The sequence below is a fragment of the Macaca fascicularis genome, chromosome 2, assembly GCF_037993035.2.
Source record: "Macaca fascicularis isolate 582-1 chromosome 2, T2T-MFA8v1.1".
Taxonomy (NCBI): Eukaryota; Metazoa; Chordata; class Mammalia; order Primates; family Cercopithecidae; genus Macaca; species Macaca fascicularis.
The window spans coordinates 36,308,124-36,326,851 of NC_088376.1; the positions used below are offsets into that span (position 1 = coordinate 36,308,124).

Below are 18,728 nucleotides of genomic sequence, written 5' to 3' on the forward strand. Positions count from 1 at the left end.
AGTTTTAAATATACAGAAAAGTTGCAACAGTAGTACGGAGTTCCTAGATGCCTTGTTTGCACTTTCCTCTGTGATTAGCATCTTGTATTACTGTAGTACATTTGTCACAGTTAGTTATATGGATATATTATTATTAACTGAGGTAGCACTTTGTTCAGACTCCCTTTTTTTTTTTGCCTAATGCCCTTTTTCTCTTCCAGGATGTCATCTGGAATACCACATTACATTCAGTCTTCATGTCCCCTTAGGCTCCCTTTGGCTGTGACAGCTACTCAGACCTTCTTTGCTTCTGATGCCCTTTGCAGTTTTGAGTACTGGTCAGCTATTTCGTAGACTCCCTCAATTGGGATTTGTCTGATGTTTTTCTTATAACTATACTGGGATTATAGGTTTGGGAGGGGAAAACTACAGATATAAAGCACCTCTTTCATATCAAGGGTACATATTGTCATCATGACATTATCACTGTGGATGTTCGCCTTGATCACCTGGCTGAGGTCGTGTTTCTCAGGTTCTCTACTGTAAAGCAGGGAGCAGTTTTTATGAACTTCTTCCTTTTAGTTTGGAAGAGTACAAGGCAGTCTGGACTGATGCATTTGTGTTCTTTCCCATGATGTCAGAGAGATGTTCCATGAATATTAATGATCTTGTTATTTTATTAGAAGCTGAGTTGACCTTTTCATCCATCTGATTTGATTCTCATTTTTGTTTATTTGAGGCAAGTCTTTGAGAGAACACCTTTGGTATGTGAGTTTATGCTCCTGTCACCGCAAATTTTATTTCCTTCTATACTATTAGCTCCTTGCAGGAAATGGCTATGTCCTCAATATGCAGACACCATATAACAGTCTCCAGCTTTATTCCATCTGTTTCCCCAGCCCACAGTGTGTGTGCGCACCAGGAAGCTTCATGGCCCTCCTAGTATGCATTTGTTCCTTACTTCCCTGAGGGAACCTGTGGCTGTTGATCAGAGAAATCATGATGCTGTAGAAAGAGCCTGGCATTGAGATGTTTCCCTTTCTCTGAGCCTGGTCAGGAAAGTGGGACAGTAAGGAAACCCAAGTTAAAATCAGCCCGTTGAGCTCCAGCACTTAAAAGCCGTTGATGTCTAAATCCAGAATGCTCACTGAAAGAGCTTTGATTTCACTTCTACATGGATGGTATTCCAGTTACTGCTGCTGCCTAACAAACCACCCGAAACTTAGTGGCTTAGATCAATAGTAATCATTCATCTTGCTCATAAGTCTGTAGCTGGGGAGGAGTCGCTTGTCTCTGCTCTCCCCTGACTCAGCTGCATGGGCTGAATCTAAGTCAACTTGATGGGCTGGAAGGTCCACTTTCAAGATGGCTCATTCACATGGCCAGCCGAGTTGTACTGCTATCATCTGGAAGTGAGGCTGAGGCAGAAGGCCGTGAACCTCGGTTCCTTTCCACATGGGCCCCTCTCTGGGCTGCTCAGGCTTCCTCACAGCATGGCAGCTGGCTCCCAGGAATAAGCACCACAAGAAAACCAAGAAGTAGCCATACCACCTTTTAAGACCTGACCTTAGAAGTCAGGTAGCATCACTGCAGCCACAGTCACAAACCCACCCAGATTTGAGGGAAGGAACATAGACCTTACCTCTCAACAGGTGAGCCAAAGTCACATTTAGGAAGGGTAAGCAGATTGCAATGTACTGGTCATTCTCGGGAAACACCAGCTGCCACAGGTGGCTAGTAAGTGATTTAGGAGAGTTTCTTATTCTTCAGCAAATATGTGTTGTAGCCTAGGTGCTGGACTAGACATGGGCATATAACATTGAATCAGACATGGTCCCAGCCCTGGCAGCTTCCACTTCAGACAAGGAAACAGACAAAACACTGGCCATTTCCATTCAGAGAGGTGAGAGCTGGAGTAGAGATAAGCTTATAGGTTACAAGCACACAAGGAGGGATTCCTAACAACAGTTTCAAGGCCCAAGAAGAATTCTCAGATGGGTTCTAGGTGAGAAATGTTTGTACCAAGTTGAATCAAATGACTAAGGCAAAAAAGCTAAAGCTGAAGATTAAAGGCAGCACAGTTGCCCCCAAGTGTTGCTGCACTTGGGGAAAGATTTGTCATGGTCATCACAGCCGTTACTATTATCTTCATCAAGCATTCCTCTACTCATGTAGGACATTTTCCTGGATCAGAAATTTCTCAGGATTTCTTGGGCAGTCAGGATCAGAGAAACCTGGGTTTAAATCCTGGTACTGCTACAGCTACATGGTGGTCGTTTTGACCTCAGACAAATGACTTAACCATATGTGAGTGTGGAGATGATGGGGGACTTGAGCTGAAAACTTGTCATTCTTCCCTGTTTCTCGCCCCTGGGAAAAGGCCTATGCTTACTCTGTGTGAGTGTGTGTTCACATGTGTTTATTCATATGTTTTTTAGGAGGCCATGATCTGTCAGCCCCCTAGAGCTTCAGCGCAAGGTGAATTCATGTTGGCTGGAGGCCAAAGGTGTGTCTGGGGCACACAGGTCCTGTCTCACATGGCTTTCTTGCTGGAATGTATTCAAGAGATTGTACTCTGGGAAGTAGTTTCCCAAAGTACAAGTCATGGACCTGATCAATCTAGCTGTTGAACCAGTAATCTCAGAGATGTCTGTAATCTACCAGACACTGGTCCCAGTTAGCTCTAAGCAGAACTTTCTGTTCTTCAGCCTTGTTATCTGAGGCATGTTCCCAGCAGAATTTTATAGGAGGGAACATTTTAAATGTGGCAACCTATAGTGAGGGAAGCAGAAAAGATTTGCACCCAAAAGTCCTTGGTTTCATAAAGAAGTGAAGTCACAGGCATGGATTACCTCTTAAGATCAGTCACCCAGCTCACCCTAAAATCAGTGATACATATTTATTTTTGGTTAAGGGAAACCATGCTCCAAGGAATTAGAAGTTTATATTTGATCTTTAATAAAAGGAATCATTGGAGTTCAGAGATGGACCATACTAGAACACTGGAACCACAGTGAGTATAAAAAGAACACTGGCCAGGCACAGTGGTTCACGCCTGTAATCCCAAAATTTTGAGAGGCCAAGGCAGGCAGATTGCTTGAGCCCAGGAGTTGGAGACCAGCAACATGGCAAGACCCCATTTCAAAAATTAGCTGGTCCCAGCTACTTGGGAGGCTGAGGCAGGAGAATGGCGGGAACCCGGGAGGCGGAGCTTGCAGTGAGCTGAGATCCGGCCACTGCACTCCAGCCTGGGCGACAGAGCGAGACTCCGTCTCAAAAAAAAAAAAAAAAAAAAAAAAAAAATTAGCTGGACATAGTGGTGTATGCCTGTAGTCCCAGCTACTCGGGAGGCTGAGGTGGAAGGATCACTTGAGCCCAGGAAGTCAAGGCTGCAGTGAGCTGTGATCACACCACTGCACTCCAGCCTGGGTGACAGAGTGAGACCTTGTCTCAAAAAAAAAAAAAAAAAAAGGAAAAGAAATGAAGAGAGAAAGAGAGAGAGAGAGAGAGAGATAGAAACAGTGTGAGTTTGGCGCATTCATGGGATTGGCAGGCAATGAGTTGACCTGAGTCCCTCCCTGCCCCTCACCCTGTGTGTGGCTGTGTGGCTGTGTGGCCAGGGTAAAGGGTAAATCATTTCACTTTGTTGGTCCTCAGCTTTCTCATCTGTAAAGTGGAGGGGCCGATACCAGAGTCCCAACATCCCTTCCAATTAAAGAACAATAATCTTGAAATTAGAAAAGCCCATTTCCTGGCAAGGTTGTATGCTATTGCTCATGCAGAAAACAAACTCCCTGATGGTCAGACTTGGTGTGCTCAGATGCTCTTTTCTTTTGTTGTTGAAGCATCAATTGCAGAAGCTAAATTGCCAAGTGTTCCAGTTTTCTATTGATAATAGAAACCAAAACAGTGGCTTAAAGCAGTAATACAATCATTTATTTTATTCAAAAATCTTAGGGTTGACTGGGCTCAGCTAGGCAGCTCTCATTTGGGATCTCTTGGGTGACTGCAGTCCAGCAGTGGCCAGGGTCATCTTGCAAGCTCTTCACTTTCATGTCCCATGCCTGGCTGGGGCTGGGACAGCTTGGGCTCCTCAGGCATTCCTGTCGCTCTCTGCAAGGTTTCTTTATGTGGCCACCTCCAGGGAGCTGGAGTTCTTACAGTGGGCCAAAGCCCCCAAGAGAAACCTGTAAAAGTTGCATGAGCATTTTGGCTCTGGCCTCAGAAGGGATGTAGGGTGCCACTTCTGCCTCATTATATTCATCAAGGCAGTCACAAAGGCCTACCTAGGTTCAAGGGGAGGGGAAACAGACTCTACCTCTTGGTGGGAAGAATGTCAGAGAACTTGTAGCCACAATTTAAAATCACATCAAGCGTCCAGGATGGTTCAGAAGATTTCTCAGACTGCTGTGATTCTCTGTTAAAAGGGTTTGAAACAGCAGTGCACAAAATATCTTGCAGTAGAAAACCTAGTTTAATGGGGAAGGAAGATCTACTTAGAAACAAGAAACTTAAAATTATGAAAAAAAAAGACAAAATTCTATTTTTATGAATTTTCTGTGTAACAAATATGCCTTGTGTGTATATAAGCAATTTTAAGAAAAAATGTGTATGTATATATGTGTGTATATATAATTTTTTGTTTTATATATATATATACACACACACACATATATATATATAATTTTGTGGGTTTTATATATATAATTTTTATTCCACCAAACGATGGAGTGTATGAGATGTTAGGATTGGGGAAGAGGAGAGAATTAAATCAGCGGCTTCCAGTCCTTTTATTGTACTACAAGCTCCCCCAGTTACTTGCAAAATGAAGTTAATTTACTGGGTTGTTAAAAGAACACCAAATGTGTCATACAGAGCCCTGGAATAGAGATAGGAAAAAAAACAAGACGGAAGAGAAGTCAAGAGACCAACAATAGAAAATCAGTTCTCCAAAGATGTGAATCATTGCCTTTGAATGGCAGAGCACCCTGGGGAGATGGGTAGAGCAGAACAATAAATGAAAGTAGTTAAGAGTGTAGACTCTGCAGCCAACTGCCTAGGAACAAATTGCAGCTTGCCATTCCCCAGCTATGGGCAAGTTCCTGTACCTCTCTGTGCTTCTTTTCCTCAGTTGCAACAGGGAGCTAATAATACCTGCTTCATCAGGTTGTGTGAGAATTAAATGTGTCAGTACAGGCTTAGCGCTTTGAGCAGTGTATAGTATATATTAGCCGTTTCTCTTTTCACCAATTCCCTTGTTGCCTTTGCCAGATGCAAATGTCATACCCAATATGGACTGCAGGCAGCCAACCAAATAAACAGAAGGAGGAGGGCCTTTCCTTCCCTTGGGTCCTGAGCTCATGTATGCATTGGAATTTTCAGTAGGAGAAGACCTTCTTGCGATATCTGGACATCCATCAATATGTAGATTCCACCCTGCAACACTTGTCCATATTCGGACACGTTTTAAAAATCGGTTCCACATTTCAAGCATGTCAAGCTAGGTTTTAGCTTTAGTCTCTACTACGTATTTGGAATTAAAGCCTCTAGAGTCCATTATGCAAATCCATGCAAATAATATGCAAAGAGGCAGTAGCCCCAGATTGTGGGGAGGGGGAGTGTGTAGTCCAGCACAAAGGGCCTTGAATGAAAATTTGCATGTGTTAGGGAAGCCCTGGGTTGAAGGCCTTAGATGTTTATTGTGACAGTATGCATAGCATTCAGTTGTTAACCTTTTGTGCCAAAGAAGAGAGGTAAATGCTTATCTGATTTCCATATTGAAGGTGACAGTAGAGGTTGGAGGTGGTGTTTGGCTAGCACAACATTGTAGGTATTTTTATTATACAAATGAAAAGTTACTTTGAAATAATGGTTGTGGTCCAGGCTGTGTCCCCAACCAGCAATGTGTTCTTGGGCAAGTCACTTCCCTCCTTCTGTTGCCCACTCTGTGAAATGAGGGGATTGGATTAGATGAAACACCAGATCCCCTCTCACTGTAACATCTAAACATCATCCTCCAGGTAAAAATCCTTTGGCACCTAGGGTGGCAGTATCCATTCATTGTGCCAAGGATGTACTCTAAAGTCCAAAGAAAGGGCTAAGAGGTAACTCTACAGTTCTTCTAGAGAGAGCAACAACTTCAGGGGATGCTGATAGCTGAGTGGGGGAAATAGGCAGCAGCAACAACAAGGACAAACATATTTACTTAGACTGTGTATCTTACAGCACCAAGGATTCCAGTCATAGGCTTCCCAGGTAGGAGGATGTAAGTTCTTGGAGTGCCAATAACAGGAAAGTCGGGAATTTTTTCCCCTGAGTATTTTAAAGACCAGTCTGTATTAACCCCTCTCTCTGCCTCTGGAGTGCTGCAAAAGTTCTCCTAGAGGCCATGGTGGCTCCTCTCCCACCTGGCCAGTCCCTGGGGTCGGCCAGTGTTGCTTCCAAAAGACTGCTGTGTCCTTGGTCTCTGGTCTTTTATTGTATCTGACACATCTGGTGCCTGGCCCCAGAGATTCCCCGGGCCCTTAATTTTAACTCCAGCTGTTGCAGCAAACACCAGCTGGGTGCAGGCAGAACCTGAGAGCCCCATGGCCCAGAGTTTCTCTGACCCAGCTAATGGAGACCTGGCATCAGTCAGGAAGTGCAGCGATGAGCACCCCAGGAACAGCCCTTAATCAGTGAATATGGGAGCCTCTGGGTGAGTGTTCTTTTCAGGCAGACAATTTGAGGTGCAGCCTAGTCAGCTCTACCGAAGTCCCCAGTGAGTTTGAGGTGCCCACCTGGACCAGCTCATAACCTGCCCTCAGATTGGTTTTCCCTGTTTCACTCATCTCAGACCCCCACGGCTGACCCCACAGATCATTTTCCAGTATAAACTTCCTGCACAAAAGCCCTGTCTCTGTCTCTCGTTTTTCAGAGGATCTCTAACATAAGGCATGTATATTAGTTTGCTAGGGCTTCCATAACACAGTACCACAGACAGAAATGTATTTCCTCACAGTTGAGGAGGATGGAAGTCCAAGCTCAAGGTGCCAGTAGGGTTGGAGTCCCGGGAGGCCTCTCCCCTTGGCTTGCAGATGGTGCCCTCTAGCTGCCGTGTTCTCACATGGTCATCCCTCTGTGCACACGTGCTCCAGATGTCTGTGTGTCCTAATCTCCTCTTAAGAAGGACACCAGTCAGATCGAATTAGGGCCCACTCTGTTGGCCTCATTTTACTTTAATTACCTCTTTGAAGGCGTCATCTCCAAATATAGTCACATTCTGAGGTACTGGGAGTTAGGGATTCAACATAGGGATTTTGGGGGTGCATAAGTCAGTCCTTAACAGCACTTAACCCTTGTGAGCTAAACAGAGGCTTGAAAGGGAATGTCCATCAAAACATGGAGGTCACCACCACTACCCTAGGAATAGATTGTCTCCCTGGTGGTAAGCCATGGGCAAGATAGGGGCCCCAGAATAACCCTGAGCAGGTCAGAGCATAACAGCACATTAGTTCCTCTGGGATGCAACATACTGTCCTCTTCTTCCTCCTTCTGCATCATTGATAGCGGTTGACCAGGATAAGCATGCACTTTAAAGACAACCCTTGTTTCACATACTTCTGCTCCTGTGTGGCTTCCCACATGTTGCCTATTCTCCCCAAACCTCAATTTCATGCCCCACCAAGTGGTCATATGGATTAAAGCATGAAAGCCTGGGCCAGGGCAGATGTTCAGTAAACAGGTTTTAGGTTTGACTGGAATACACAGAATGTACTGTTGGTGTGTGGTCACCACCGGGCCACAGACCAGTACCCATCCGTGGCCTGTTAGGAACCAGGCTGCACCGCAGGAGGTGAGAGGCCGGTGAGCCAGCATTACTGCCAGAGCTCTGCCTCCTGTCAGATCAGCGGCACCATTAGATTCTCATAGGAGCACAAACCCTGTTGTGAACTGCACATGCAAGCGATGGATCTGGGTTGCGTGCTCCTTATGAGAATTGAATGCCTGCTGATCTGAGGTGGAAGAGTTTCATCCCAAAACCATACCCCCCCGCCACCAACTCCAATCCATGGAAAACTTGTCTTCCACAAAACCAAGTGGAAGACAATTTGTCCCTGGTGCCAAAAAGGTTGGGGACCACTAGTCTAGATTGTGAAAGAAAGTTTAGAAAAAAAATAGATTGTTTAGGGCAAATTTTTGGCCCTAGAGTTAGTGGATGCTAGAGCCTCAGTGCAATCTAAAGTCCCCTGCAGCCTTCCACTCCCCACCAATTTAGAAGTGCAGGGTGAGGAGGACACTGGTCCACACCAAGGCTCCACCACACACCAAATGGTGATCCTGGGCCTTGTGTCAAAGGCATGCCTGGAGATCTCCTCCCCATGTCTGCTTCTCGCCAGGGCCCTGCCTTCTCCATCAGACACCTGGGAATCACAGCTGGGGCCCCTGCTTCGGCCGTTTGTCCTGCCGGAATCTGATAGGGGATAGAGGCTCTGAGAGAGTAATTAGACACAGACAGAGATCTCCCTCCATAGTCAGGAGAGCCTAGCAGGGGCTGAAGGAACTGCCTGAGGGTGACAAAGAAGGGGATCCATGAACAAGGAGGTGCTAACAGGACCAGGAGATGCTAACAGGTCAGAATCAGGCCTCAGAGGACTGTTGGCCATTCCTCAGCCGTAGAGACAGGCTCTTCCCAACCCATGTGTTGTCAGGGAACAGCTCCTACATCTCATGCTTGCATGAGGTACCGGTTTTAAAAATAGACACATGCTATTGTGAGTAATAAAATCCACACATAACTAGAAATGTTTTAAATGTATACGTTTTTGTCCTTGTGCATTTTCTCAAACTGCAAGTATGCACATTCACTATCATACAAAATCCTTTTTTTTTTTTTTTTTTTTTTAATGTTCAAAAGGGCTCCTTCTACTCAAAAAGGCTGGGTATCACCAATGACAATTTTCCAGAGTTCAGGCACATGAATGCCATAGGAAAAGCAGTTAATAACAACCATGACACCAGCTGGCATTTGTAGAAGGCACCTTCTGTTCCAGGCTGTGCTAAGTGCTTTTATGGGCTCCAGGTCTGGTTGCCCTTCTCTAGACCCCAGTCCTCTTCTGCCTGTCACTCCTCTATGGCACTGAGACATCTTTGTCTTATTTTAGGATTGTTTGTGGATATGTGCGAGCTTATCCAGGGTCAGAGACTACCCTGTTCATTTTTGTGTCCTCCAGGGTCAGGGAGAGGGTTGAGCCTCCATAATTGTTTGGTGAATGGTCCTGAAGGGACAGAGGTCTGTTTGCTTATACTTTTGTATAGTTTATAAGTGGAAGATTCAGAAAAGGGCATAGGATTTGGTGCATGCTGCCACCCAGACCTTCCTCATTTGGTTTGGGGTGGCTCACACAGAGTTCACACAGGCTTCCCCATAGGCAAGCTGGCCTTGACCACTCCTGGCTGCAGAGGAAGAGGCAGATGTGGAGGCCACAAGCCTTCTGCCCCTCCAGCCCCAGCCTGTTCTGAAAAGTTGCCCTTGTCGGGAGGGCTGATGGCGTTTCCGAGGCATATGGGAAAGGAGGAGCCTGGCCAGGGTAGCTGCTCTGCTTCCCCTGGTGCTGGTCTCTCTTTCCAGCAGGTGCCAGGCAGTGCCTACCTAATAGACCTGCCCCAGCTCCACAGACAGTTCTGTCAGTGTTGGGGCACTAGTGTGGGCTCGGGAATGCTCCTGATGTTTCCTGAGTTCCCAGCACTGTCCTAGGCCACGGGTAAGAAAGGCCCAGGCTATATGCTGCTCCCCAAGCATTTTACCTCTTCTCTCTGTCTCCCTCTCAAGGTTTCCTGCTGATTTTGGCACTGACCGAAGCGCTGGCATTTGCCGTCCAGGAGCCATCTCCCAGGGAATCTCTTCAGGTCCTCCCTTCAGGCACTCCCCCGGGAACCATGGTGACAGCACCCCACAGCTCTACCAGACGTACTTCTGTGGTGATGCTGACCCCCAATCCTGATGGACCCCCCTCACAGGCTGCAGCTCCCATGAAAACACCGACACCCCGTACAGAGGGGCACCCTCCTGCACACACCATCTCCAGCATCGCTGCGACAGTAACCGCCCCCCATTCTGAAAGCTCCCTGTCCACAAGGCCCGCTCCAGCGGCCACGACAACCACATCCTCCAACCCGGAGGGCCGCTCTCCAGGCCAGGCTGCCCCCACCATCCTGCTGACAAAGCCTCCAGGGGCCACCAGCCGCCCCACCACAGCGCCCGCCCGCACTACCACACGCAGGCCCCCCAGGCCCCCAGGCTCTTCCCGAAAAGGGGCTGGTAATTCATCACGCCCTGTCCCGCCTGCACCTGGTGGCCACTCCAGGAGTAAAGAAGGACAGCGGGGACGAAATCCAAGTTCCACACCTCTGGGGCAGAAGCGGCCCCTGGGGAAAATCTTTCAGATATACAAGGGCAACTTCACAGCATCTGTGGAACCAGACCCCTCTACCCTCACCCCCAGGACCCCACGCTGGGGCAACTCCACTTCACCACAGCCCCACACAGTGGCTGCGACCACAGTGCCCAGCAATACCTCATGGGCACCCCCTACCACCTCCCTGGGGCCTGCAGAGGACAAGCCAGGCCTTCGCAGAGCAGCCCAGGGGGGTGGTTCTACCTTCACCAGCCAAGGAGGGACACCAGATGCCACAGCAGCCTCAGGTGCCCTTGTCAGTCCACAACCTGCCCCAGTGCCTTCTCAGCGCCCCCACCGCGGTGACCCACAGGACGGCCCCAGCCATAGTGACTCTTGGCTTACTGTCACTCCTGGTGCCAACAGACCTCTGTCTGCCAGCTCTGGGGTCTTCACAGCTGCCACGGGGCCCACCCCAGCTGCCTTCAATACCAGTGTCTCAGCCCCTTCCCAGGGGATTCCTCAGGGAGCATCCACAACCCCACAAGCTCCAACCCATCCCCCCGGGGTCTCAGAAAGCACTATTTCTGGAGCCAAGGAGGAGACTGCGGCCACCCTCACCATGACCAACAGGGTGCCCAGTCCTCTCTCCACGGTGGTATCCACAGCCACAGGCAACTTCCTCAACCGCCTGGTCCCCGCCGGGACCTGGAAGCCTGGGACAGCAGGGAACATCTCCCATGTGGCCGAGGGGGATAAACCCCAGCACAGAGCCACCATCTGCCTGAGCAAGATGGATATCGCCTGGGTGATCCTGGCCATCAGCGTGCCCATCTCCTCCTGCTGTAAGTGCCGCCCTCTCCCACCCATCCTCTCCCTCTCCCACATCACTGGCTCATCCCCAGCATTCGTTTGTCCCTGATTTGGCATCCTTGCCAAGTGGGCTACAAAAATTCCCAGAATCTCAGGAAACTAGAGAGCAGGACAGGTTATCCCTGACCCTAGTCCTCAGCTCTGCCAGGCCATGGCTTGAATGCCCGCTGGTCATAAAGCCACAACTCCCAGGAGCTGGCGGAGGACCTCACAGGCAGTCTAATCCAACCCCGCACTCCACAGAAAAAATGCCAAGTAGCAGTGACGTGACTCACCCAGGATCCCAGAATTAGGGAGAGGCAGGGCTGGGCTGAGAGCTTATAGCAGCTGTCTTCCAGCCCAGTGCCCTTGTCATGACACCACTCTGCCTCAAGGTAGCCTGCCAATGCCCCTAGCAACCTGGCACCAAGACACCATTGGTCAATGCTGATGCTTCAAAATGTACAGCCTCTAACTAGCAAACCCCTCACCTTCTTCTTCATCTTCCATCCTCTTTCTTGTGTTTTCTCTCCTCTCGCCCCTCTCCTCTCCTTCTGTCTCTCTTCTCCCAAGAAAGAAAAAGAGATAAAGCTTTCATCTGGTGGGAAGTTCTATAGCCTTGGCAAAAACCTAGTTCTTGTAGCTAAATTAAGGCTTGAGAGTTACGTAAATTCTAGCAACTCTCCACCCCCACCCCACATTATTTGTTCGTAGGTGATGTGAGCTGATTGCAGTGTGGACCTTGTCCTTATTTTTTGCCCTCCCAAGGCCACCAGCTCCTCCTAGCTGCTGCCTGGCACTCTGTGAATGAGGAGTCAGGAGGTATTCTCTCTGCTATCTCCATAAAGAATCTGATATAACCTCTCAGAACTTTAGGGATTTCATTATGTCTTCCCTCGTGTACTTGAGCTTCGATTCTTAGAGTTTCTCGGATAGCCTTGCAGGAATCCTCAGCCACACCCCACCCCAAATGGTTACCATCTGCCACTCCCTGACGCCTTTCAGGCATGGCCACACTGCCCCACCCTCGTATCCCCGCTCCTCAGACAACCCACTCTCCTCTGATCCTCCAGGTTGTTGCCCAGCTCTCCTGGGGGCCTGAAGTTTGCCTTCTTGTGGTTCGCACTCTATGACCCTAAGCCATGCCATCTGAAGCCATACAACTCTAGTTTGTCTAGCAACGCCTGAAGCATTTGAAACAGCTCTGAGAGACAGCTGCTCTTCATCCCAGCTGCTTAGCCCCGGCCCTGCAAGTCTTCTTTGTAGGCTGCATTGCCTGGGCCTGTGTCCCATCCGCCCCTCTGGGGTGGCTTCTGCTTTGTCTCCCAAAAGGAAGCACAGCATTCCACCTGTGTCTGGCTACAGAAGAGGGAGCCAATGGTGGACTCTTCCTTTAGCAGCACTCAGGCAGCCAGCACGGGCATCAGCTCTACTGGTTGTATTGGCTTCAGGTCATACCCAGGCTTGCCCTGATCTCAAGAGGAGCAAAGCCCCGAAGGCTTCCCTCAGGGAAGGCTGCTGAGCCAGGTCTCCCAGCTTTTCCTCCCGCCCTGGTGGTTAGTGCAGGAGGTCTGTGCCTTTAATGTGAACCATGATTTCCACTTGGCCTTGTGTTGCAAGATCTTTTTATATCTGGAGTCTAGATTCTTTTCAGGAGCTGCCTCTCCTAGCTTTCTGTCTCCTTCAGGTTGATGAGCAAAGTAAACTTTCCATGTCAGGGCTGGCAACCTGCTTCTGCTGAAGGACCCAATTCAAGAAGAGCAAAAGTGTTTGCAAGTTGCATATTTCATTCTTAATGAAAGCAGCTTTATTGTCTCTCCTGGAAACACACATTTACACATTTATTCTTAAAACTGTGGTTGCCCACTCCTAAAACAGAAGAATGATTATGAGAAAATGTAGCACTATTAGCCAATGAATTCTTAATAATGGTTGGTCATATCTGAGAAGTAAATACAGTAGGGACAGCTTTCTGATTTTCCAGTCTTTACATGTGTCTAGGATGCTCTCGTTTACAAAGTGCATTCCGTTATTTTTTTTTATCATTCCATTCTTAGACCAGCCAGAGAAATAAAAGCAGGAACAAGCAAACACACTGCTAAACACACAGGTGCCACAGTGGCTCCAGCCATCCTCCACACCTTATAGGTACGGAGTGAGTCACCAGGTGAAGTGATTGACCCAAGGTCCCGACCACACAGTGAGTCAGACTAGATCTGGTAGTACAAAATCTGTTTTATTCAATGCAGGATTTCCTGTGTGCCCATTGTGTGCCAGACACTGTGCCAAACATTAGGGAATCTGAGATGTGGGCCTCCCTCTTTGAGCTGGATAGCCTGAACCCCACAGGCTACACCCACCTAGATTTTGCAATTCTAAAAGGACTCCTACTTCTCCCCCAGCCCTTCTATTATGTATAAGCTTGAAATTAAATCAGATCTTGCTGCGAAGCTGGAAAGCCCATGGGCTGCCTAAACCATGCATAAAAATGTCAGTCAAGACAGGAGCAAGGACACAGCCTGGAACTGTCCCTTGAGGATTCTTCTGGCACCCTGAAAGGAGCCTTCAGGTGCTTGAGATGGAACATATTACTTTCTAAAGAAAGACACAAACTTTTAATAAAAGTGGACTCTGGTAGCCCGTTGGGAACCGCACACTCCACTCCCTTTGATGTTTGTCTTGCATTTCCACTATACACAAGGAGGCTCTTGCCTCGGCCCTGACTGCCTCCACATCAGCTCCATGTCGTCAGTCATGGCCCCGACTCCTACGGGACCATCATTAACCCTGTGAAGGCTCCAATGAGATGGACATTACGGTGGAAGAATATTTGTCCAGCTTCAGAACCCTGTGCTCTCAGGCACTATCCTCGTCTATTTAGGCTGTTTTCATAGCCCAGCACCACTCTAGTTATCAGGAAAGCAGACCTCTTCCAGGTCTAAGGGCCCCTTGTTTTGGACCTTGTCAGGTGCTTCATTTATCCTAAAGCTACTCTACAGACCTCAAAGAAGGGTTTCATACTTTGCCAGTTTGCCAGATATTTCAGGCACTCTGAGTCAGTAGCAAAGTGCATGCATCAGCTTCCTCTCATCTGGCTTATCATACCAGCACTGGCCCCTGCCCTGCTTCTCTGAAGCCACCAGAGTCAGAATTCAGATGGGCTGGGTGCTGGGCAGGGGTGATCCTCTGCTCCTGGTAGAAGTGGGGGTTAAGCAAGGCAGATCCCAGGCCTGCCCAAGGAGGGAGGGTGTCAGTTCATCTGCCCTCCCAGATTGCAAGTCGCAGCCAGTGCCTGGAAGGATACATGTGTCCTGGGGCTGAGAAATGCTTTTCTCTCCTGAGCCCTGCCAGACACTCTCAGCCACGCACATTTTCAGAAGTGCTGAGAACTGAATTTGATTGGATTCAGGCCATGATGGGCTAGGGCAGAGGAGCCAGGTGGCTCCCAAGCTGGTCTCTGCTGCCACCATCAGGACGCACAGAGCCCACCACCCTCGCCAGAAGCCTCCACGCCTGGCGCTGAATTGGTGGGCGCTCACCATTGTCAGTGCCTGAGTTTTCATGAGCATGTCAGTTTTGTGGCTCTGGCAGGGTCCTTTGCCTATTTGTCACATGCGATGTCCGTTTTTGAGAATGTCTTCACCCATCCTCTCTGCAAGAAGATGGGGCCATTTGGAGGGTGAGATTAGAAAAAAAGACTAGCTGCAGATGTTTGTCATCACCAACTCAAGTTCACCCTGGCCAAAGTGGAGTAGCCCCTCTCTCTGATGCTAGACACTTGAGGGCACCCTCTGCACCTGGGCCCCAGAGCAGTCTGGCCTCCTTCCAGACACTGGAGCATTAGTGCAGCATTCAAAGAGATCACATAACACTGTGCCGATGGTTGCTCAGTGAATAGTAGACCTGGATGTATATGTGTGCCTTTTCACTCACAGGCCCCAAATTAGTTTATAATTGTTATATAAGAAAACCCAGGTGAGAATGACTCTTGCCAATGAAAAGAGTAGAAGAGATTGGGATCAGAAGGCATTATGGCTGGGAAACGTGTCTCCTTGGAGCTTACGGATCAAACAGGGATGGCAGAGCCTCAAGGCAAAGCAGGGATGACCAGGGGATGTCCTCCAGCTGTTCCAGTGTTAGGCCCACACTCTGACAGCTCTTCCCTGTGCGTCCCAGCCAGCACCTCCAGCCAGCACTCAGTCCTCACTTCATGGCTTCTCCACAAGAGGGCCATGGGCTTCTACAGGCACATTACCGCCTGCCAGGCTGGTGGGTCAGACACTAAGCCCCCCAACCTGGCCTCCCTCCATACCCTGAGGCCTCCCTGTGACCTCCTCCCTCAGCATCCAAAGGAGGGAAATGGCTGTGCACAGCCCAGGTGCACCCCTCCCACTGGCACCCGTGGGCAAATCCTTTCCCTCACTGGTCTCGGGTTTCTCATCTACAAAACAAAGGGGCCAAACTGAAATGTATCATCACTCCCTGTCCTCACATTTAAGCCTGCATGGATCATTAGAGAGGAAGCCTGGTGTGCTTGTAAGACTTGGCTTGTGGAATCCAACATACCTGCACACAACCCCAGCTCTTAACGTTGGTTGGCTGTAGGACTTACACAAATGACTTAATCATGATCCAGTGTCTTCCTGTCTGCAAAATGGGACTCCTGTCTACTATGTTAGTTCCTTCAAGATGCAGGCACCAAGATGGGATTAGGCATATAAGAGAATTACTGGGAGAAACACCTGTAAATGAATCTGGACAGGCCATCCCACCTCTCTGACCTCAGAAGCCTTCCCTGCTCACAAACCACTCAATTCACACCTGGTTAATCAACAAAATCCAGACATAATTCTTCCTCCTGGGCCCTGGGAGTCTCAGGGATGAACAGACAGGATCACATGTCACACTGTGCTCAGTCAAGCTGCGTGGAGCCCACCTCAGGCCATCTGTGCAGGTGGGCTTTTGCGTCAGTCTAAGGCAGGAATCAGCTGGTTAAGAGCATAGACTGGCCAGGTGCGGTGGCTCACACCTGTAATCCCAGCACTTTGGAAGGCTGAGGCAGGCGGATTACCTGAGGTCAGGAGATCAAGACCAGGCTGACCAACATGGCAAAACCCTGTCTCTACTGAAAATACAAAAATTAGCCAGACATGGTGGCAGGCACCTATAATCCCAGCTTCTTGGGAGGCTGAGGCAGGAGAATCACTTGATCCCAGGAGACAGAGGTTGCAGTGAGCCGAAGATTGTACCACTGCACTCCAGCCTGGGCAACAGAGCTAGACTCCATCTTAAAAAAAAAAAAAAAAAAAAAAAAAACCATAGACTTTGGAGTCCAGATGTCTGGGTTTGCTCCTGGGCCTATCACTTTATCTCTCTGAGCTTCAGTTTTCCTATCTGTAAAATGGGGACCCTAATAGTACTGACTTTATGGGGCTAAATGGAGGATTAAATTAATAAATATTTCTAATGTGCTTGGAACCATAAGTCCTGTATAACTATTAGCACAGGTTTTTTTTTTGATGATGATGATGATGATGATGATAGTGCCAGAAAAGCTATTTTATCAGCATTCAAGACTTCTGCCCCGTGAATTTGCTCCGTGAACTTCTGCTGTCAGGGTCTTCTGAGGAATTAAGGCTCACTTTGTACAGTTCGCCGTGCCCTGCCCCTTTTCCCACCATACACTTCCTCCAGCTGGGAACTCTCCTCATCAGTTTGGTGGTGCCACCCAGGCACCATCCTTGCTGCCTCCCTCTCCTCTCTGACTTGCACTCTCTCCACAGCTGTCCTGCTGACGGTGTGCTGCATGAAGAGGAAGAAGAAGACCGCCAACCCAGAGAACAACCTGAGCTACTGGAACAACGCCATCACCATGGACTACTTCAACAGGCATGCAGTGGAGCTGCCCAGGGAGATCCAGTCCCTTGAAACCTCTGAGGTAATGAGCTTGAAAGTGCTGGCCCCACTGCAGGGAAACCAGGCCCAAAGAGAGCCGTGGCATCTGCTCATTTCTGAGTGCCTTGCTCCTTAATGTATGGCCCATGGACCAGCAGTATCAGTAACACCCAAGAGGTTGTGGGCCCTACCCCGGCCCTACTGAGCCAGGATCAGTGTTTTAGCAAGAATCCCCAGGTGCTTTCTGCACATTAAATTTTGGAAGCACTGTTCCTGGGACTTTTGGTTTCTGGGAACAAGTGAACAAATACTCAGTGAGGACCTGTTTTGTGCCAAGCACCCCCAGGGGACTATGAAGATGAGAGCTTGCTCCCAAAGGGGCTCAGGTTCTGAGATGTGGCTGGGGGACAAACCCCAGCATCACCCAAAAACAAAGCCAATTAGGGGAAACAAGACGAGTTATAGACAAAGAGCTGTGGGAGCCCAAGGAGGAAAGCCTTCCCAGTGGAGATGCTAGGAAGGATCAATGGATTTCAACAGGCATTCCAGCAGGGGAGGTAGCCTGAGGAAAGGTGGGGATACGTGCTGGATCTGAAGGGAGAGAAGAATACACTGTGTCAGAGTATTTGCCCAAGACACCTGGCTGGTCAGTGAGAGAGCCGAGTTTTGAACCCAGGACTTGAACTGCAGAATCCATGCTCTTTCCATCCTCACACAGAGGGTGGAGTAGAGGCCAGAGTATAACAGGAAAGAAGGATAAAGGACCAATTAGACACAGCCTTGATGGGGTATTATGGTATTGGGACTTTAGTTTGGGGCAACAGAGAGTCACTGAAAGTTTTGATCTTTGGGTGACCCAGTTTTAGAAGGATTATGCCGATGGCCTGGTGAAAACACCCTATATGTGATCAGTGAATGGATAAGGAAAGAAAAAAATGGCTTGGTGGATGAGTAAATGGATGGAATGACACAAAAAGACAGGCTAAAAATAGGTAGCTCAACTAGGATGCAATTGAGATGGCCAGGAGAAAGGTAACAGACATCTGAGTAAGGTAATGAGAGCTGAGAAGAGTTCTTGTGGAGGTACAACCCCACGCCTCCTTCCCGTGTGGGTCCATTCCCCAGAGCAGCCAGGGTGAGCTTTTGTAAACATAACTGTGGTCACATCGCTCACATGCTTAAAACCTTCCCATTTCTCTCAAGTTAAAGTTCAAAGTCTTGTATAGGACCCCATCTCAGTCCTGCCACCACTTCTCTTCTCTTTGTTTTTGTTTGTTTGTTTTTTGTTTTTTTGTTTTGCTTTTGTTTTTGAGATGAAGTCTCAACTCTGTTGCCCAGGCTGGAGTGCAGTGGTGTGATCTCAGCTCACTGCAACCTCCGCCTCCCAGGTTCAAGTGATTCTCCTGCCTCAGCCTCCCAAGTAGCTGGGACTACAAGCACATGCAACCACACCCGGCTAATTTTTGTATTTTTAGTAGAGACAGGGTTTCACCATGTTGGTCAGGCTGGTCTCAAACTCCTCACCTCAAGTGATCTGCTGCCTCAGCCTTCCAACATGCTGGGATTACAGGTGTGAGCCACTGCACCCAGTCACTTCTCTTCTGTTTCTACTTAGTCCTATGACTT

General features: G+C 48.6%; 1 protein-coding gene across 14 annotated transcripts in view; it reads left to right on the forward strand.

Annotated features, from left to right (window-relative positions):
- TMEM108 (transmembrane protein 108) overlaps nt 1-18,728 on the forward strand; it is a 337,530-nt gene that overhangs the window by 313,500 nt on the left and 5,302 nt on the right. For 9 of the 14 annotated variants that reach the window (XM_065539909.1, XM_065539911.1, XM_065539910.1 and 6 more), the window contains 2 exons: nt 9,791-11,200; nt 16,991-17,145. In XM_065539909.1, the coding sequence (XP_065395981.1) occupies nt 9,791-11,200; nt 16,991-17,145 (1,565 nt within the window). The remainder of the gene's footprint in view (nt 1-9,790; nt 11,201-16,990; nt 17,146-18,728) is intronic. The other 5 variants (XM_065539917.1, XM_065539915.1, XM_065539916.1 and 2 more) reach the window with 1 other exon arrangement.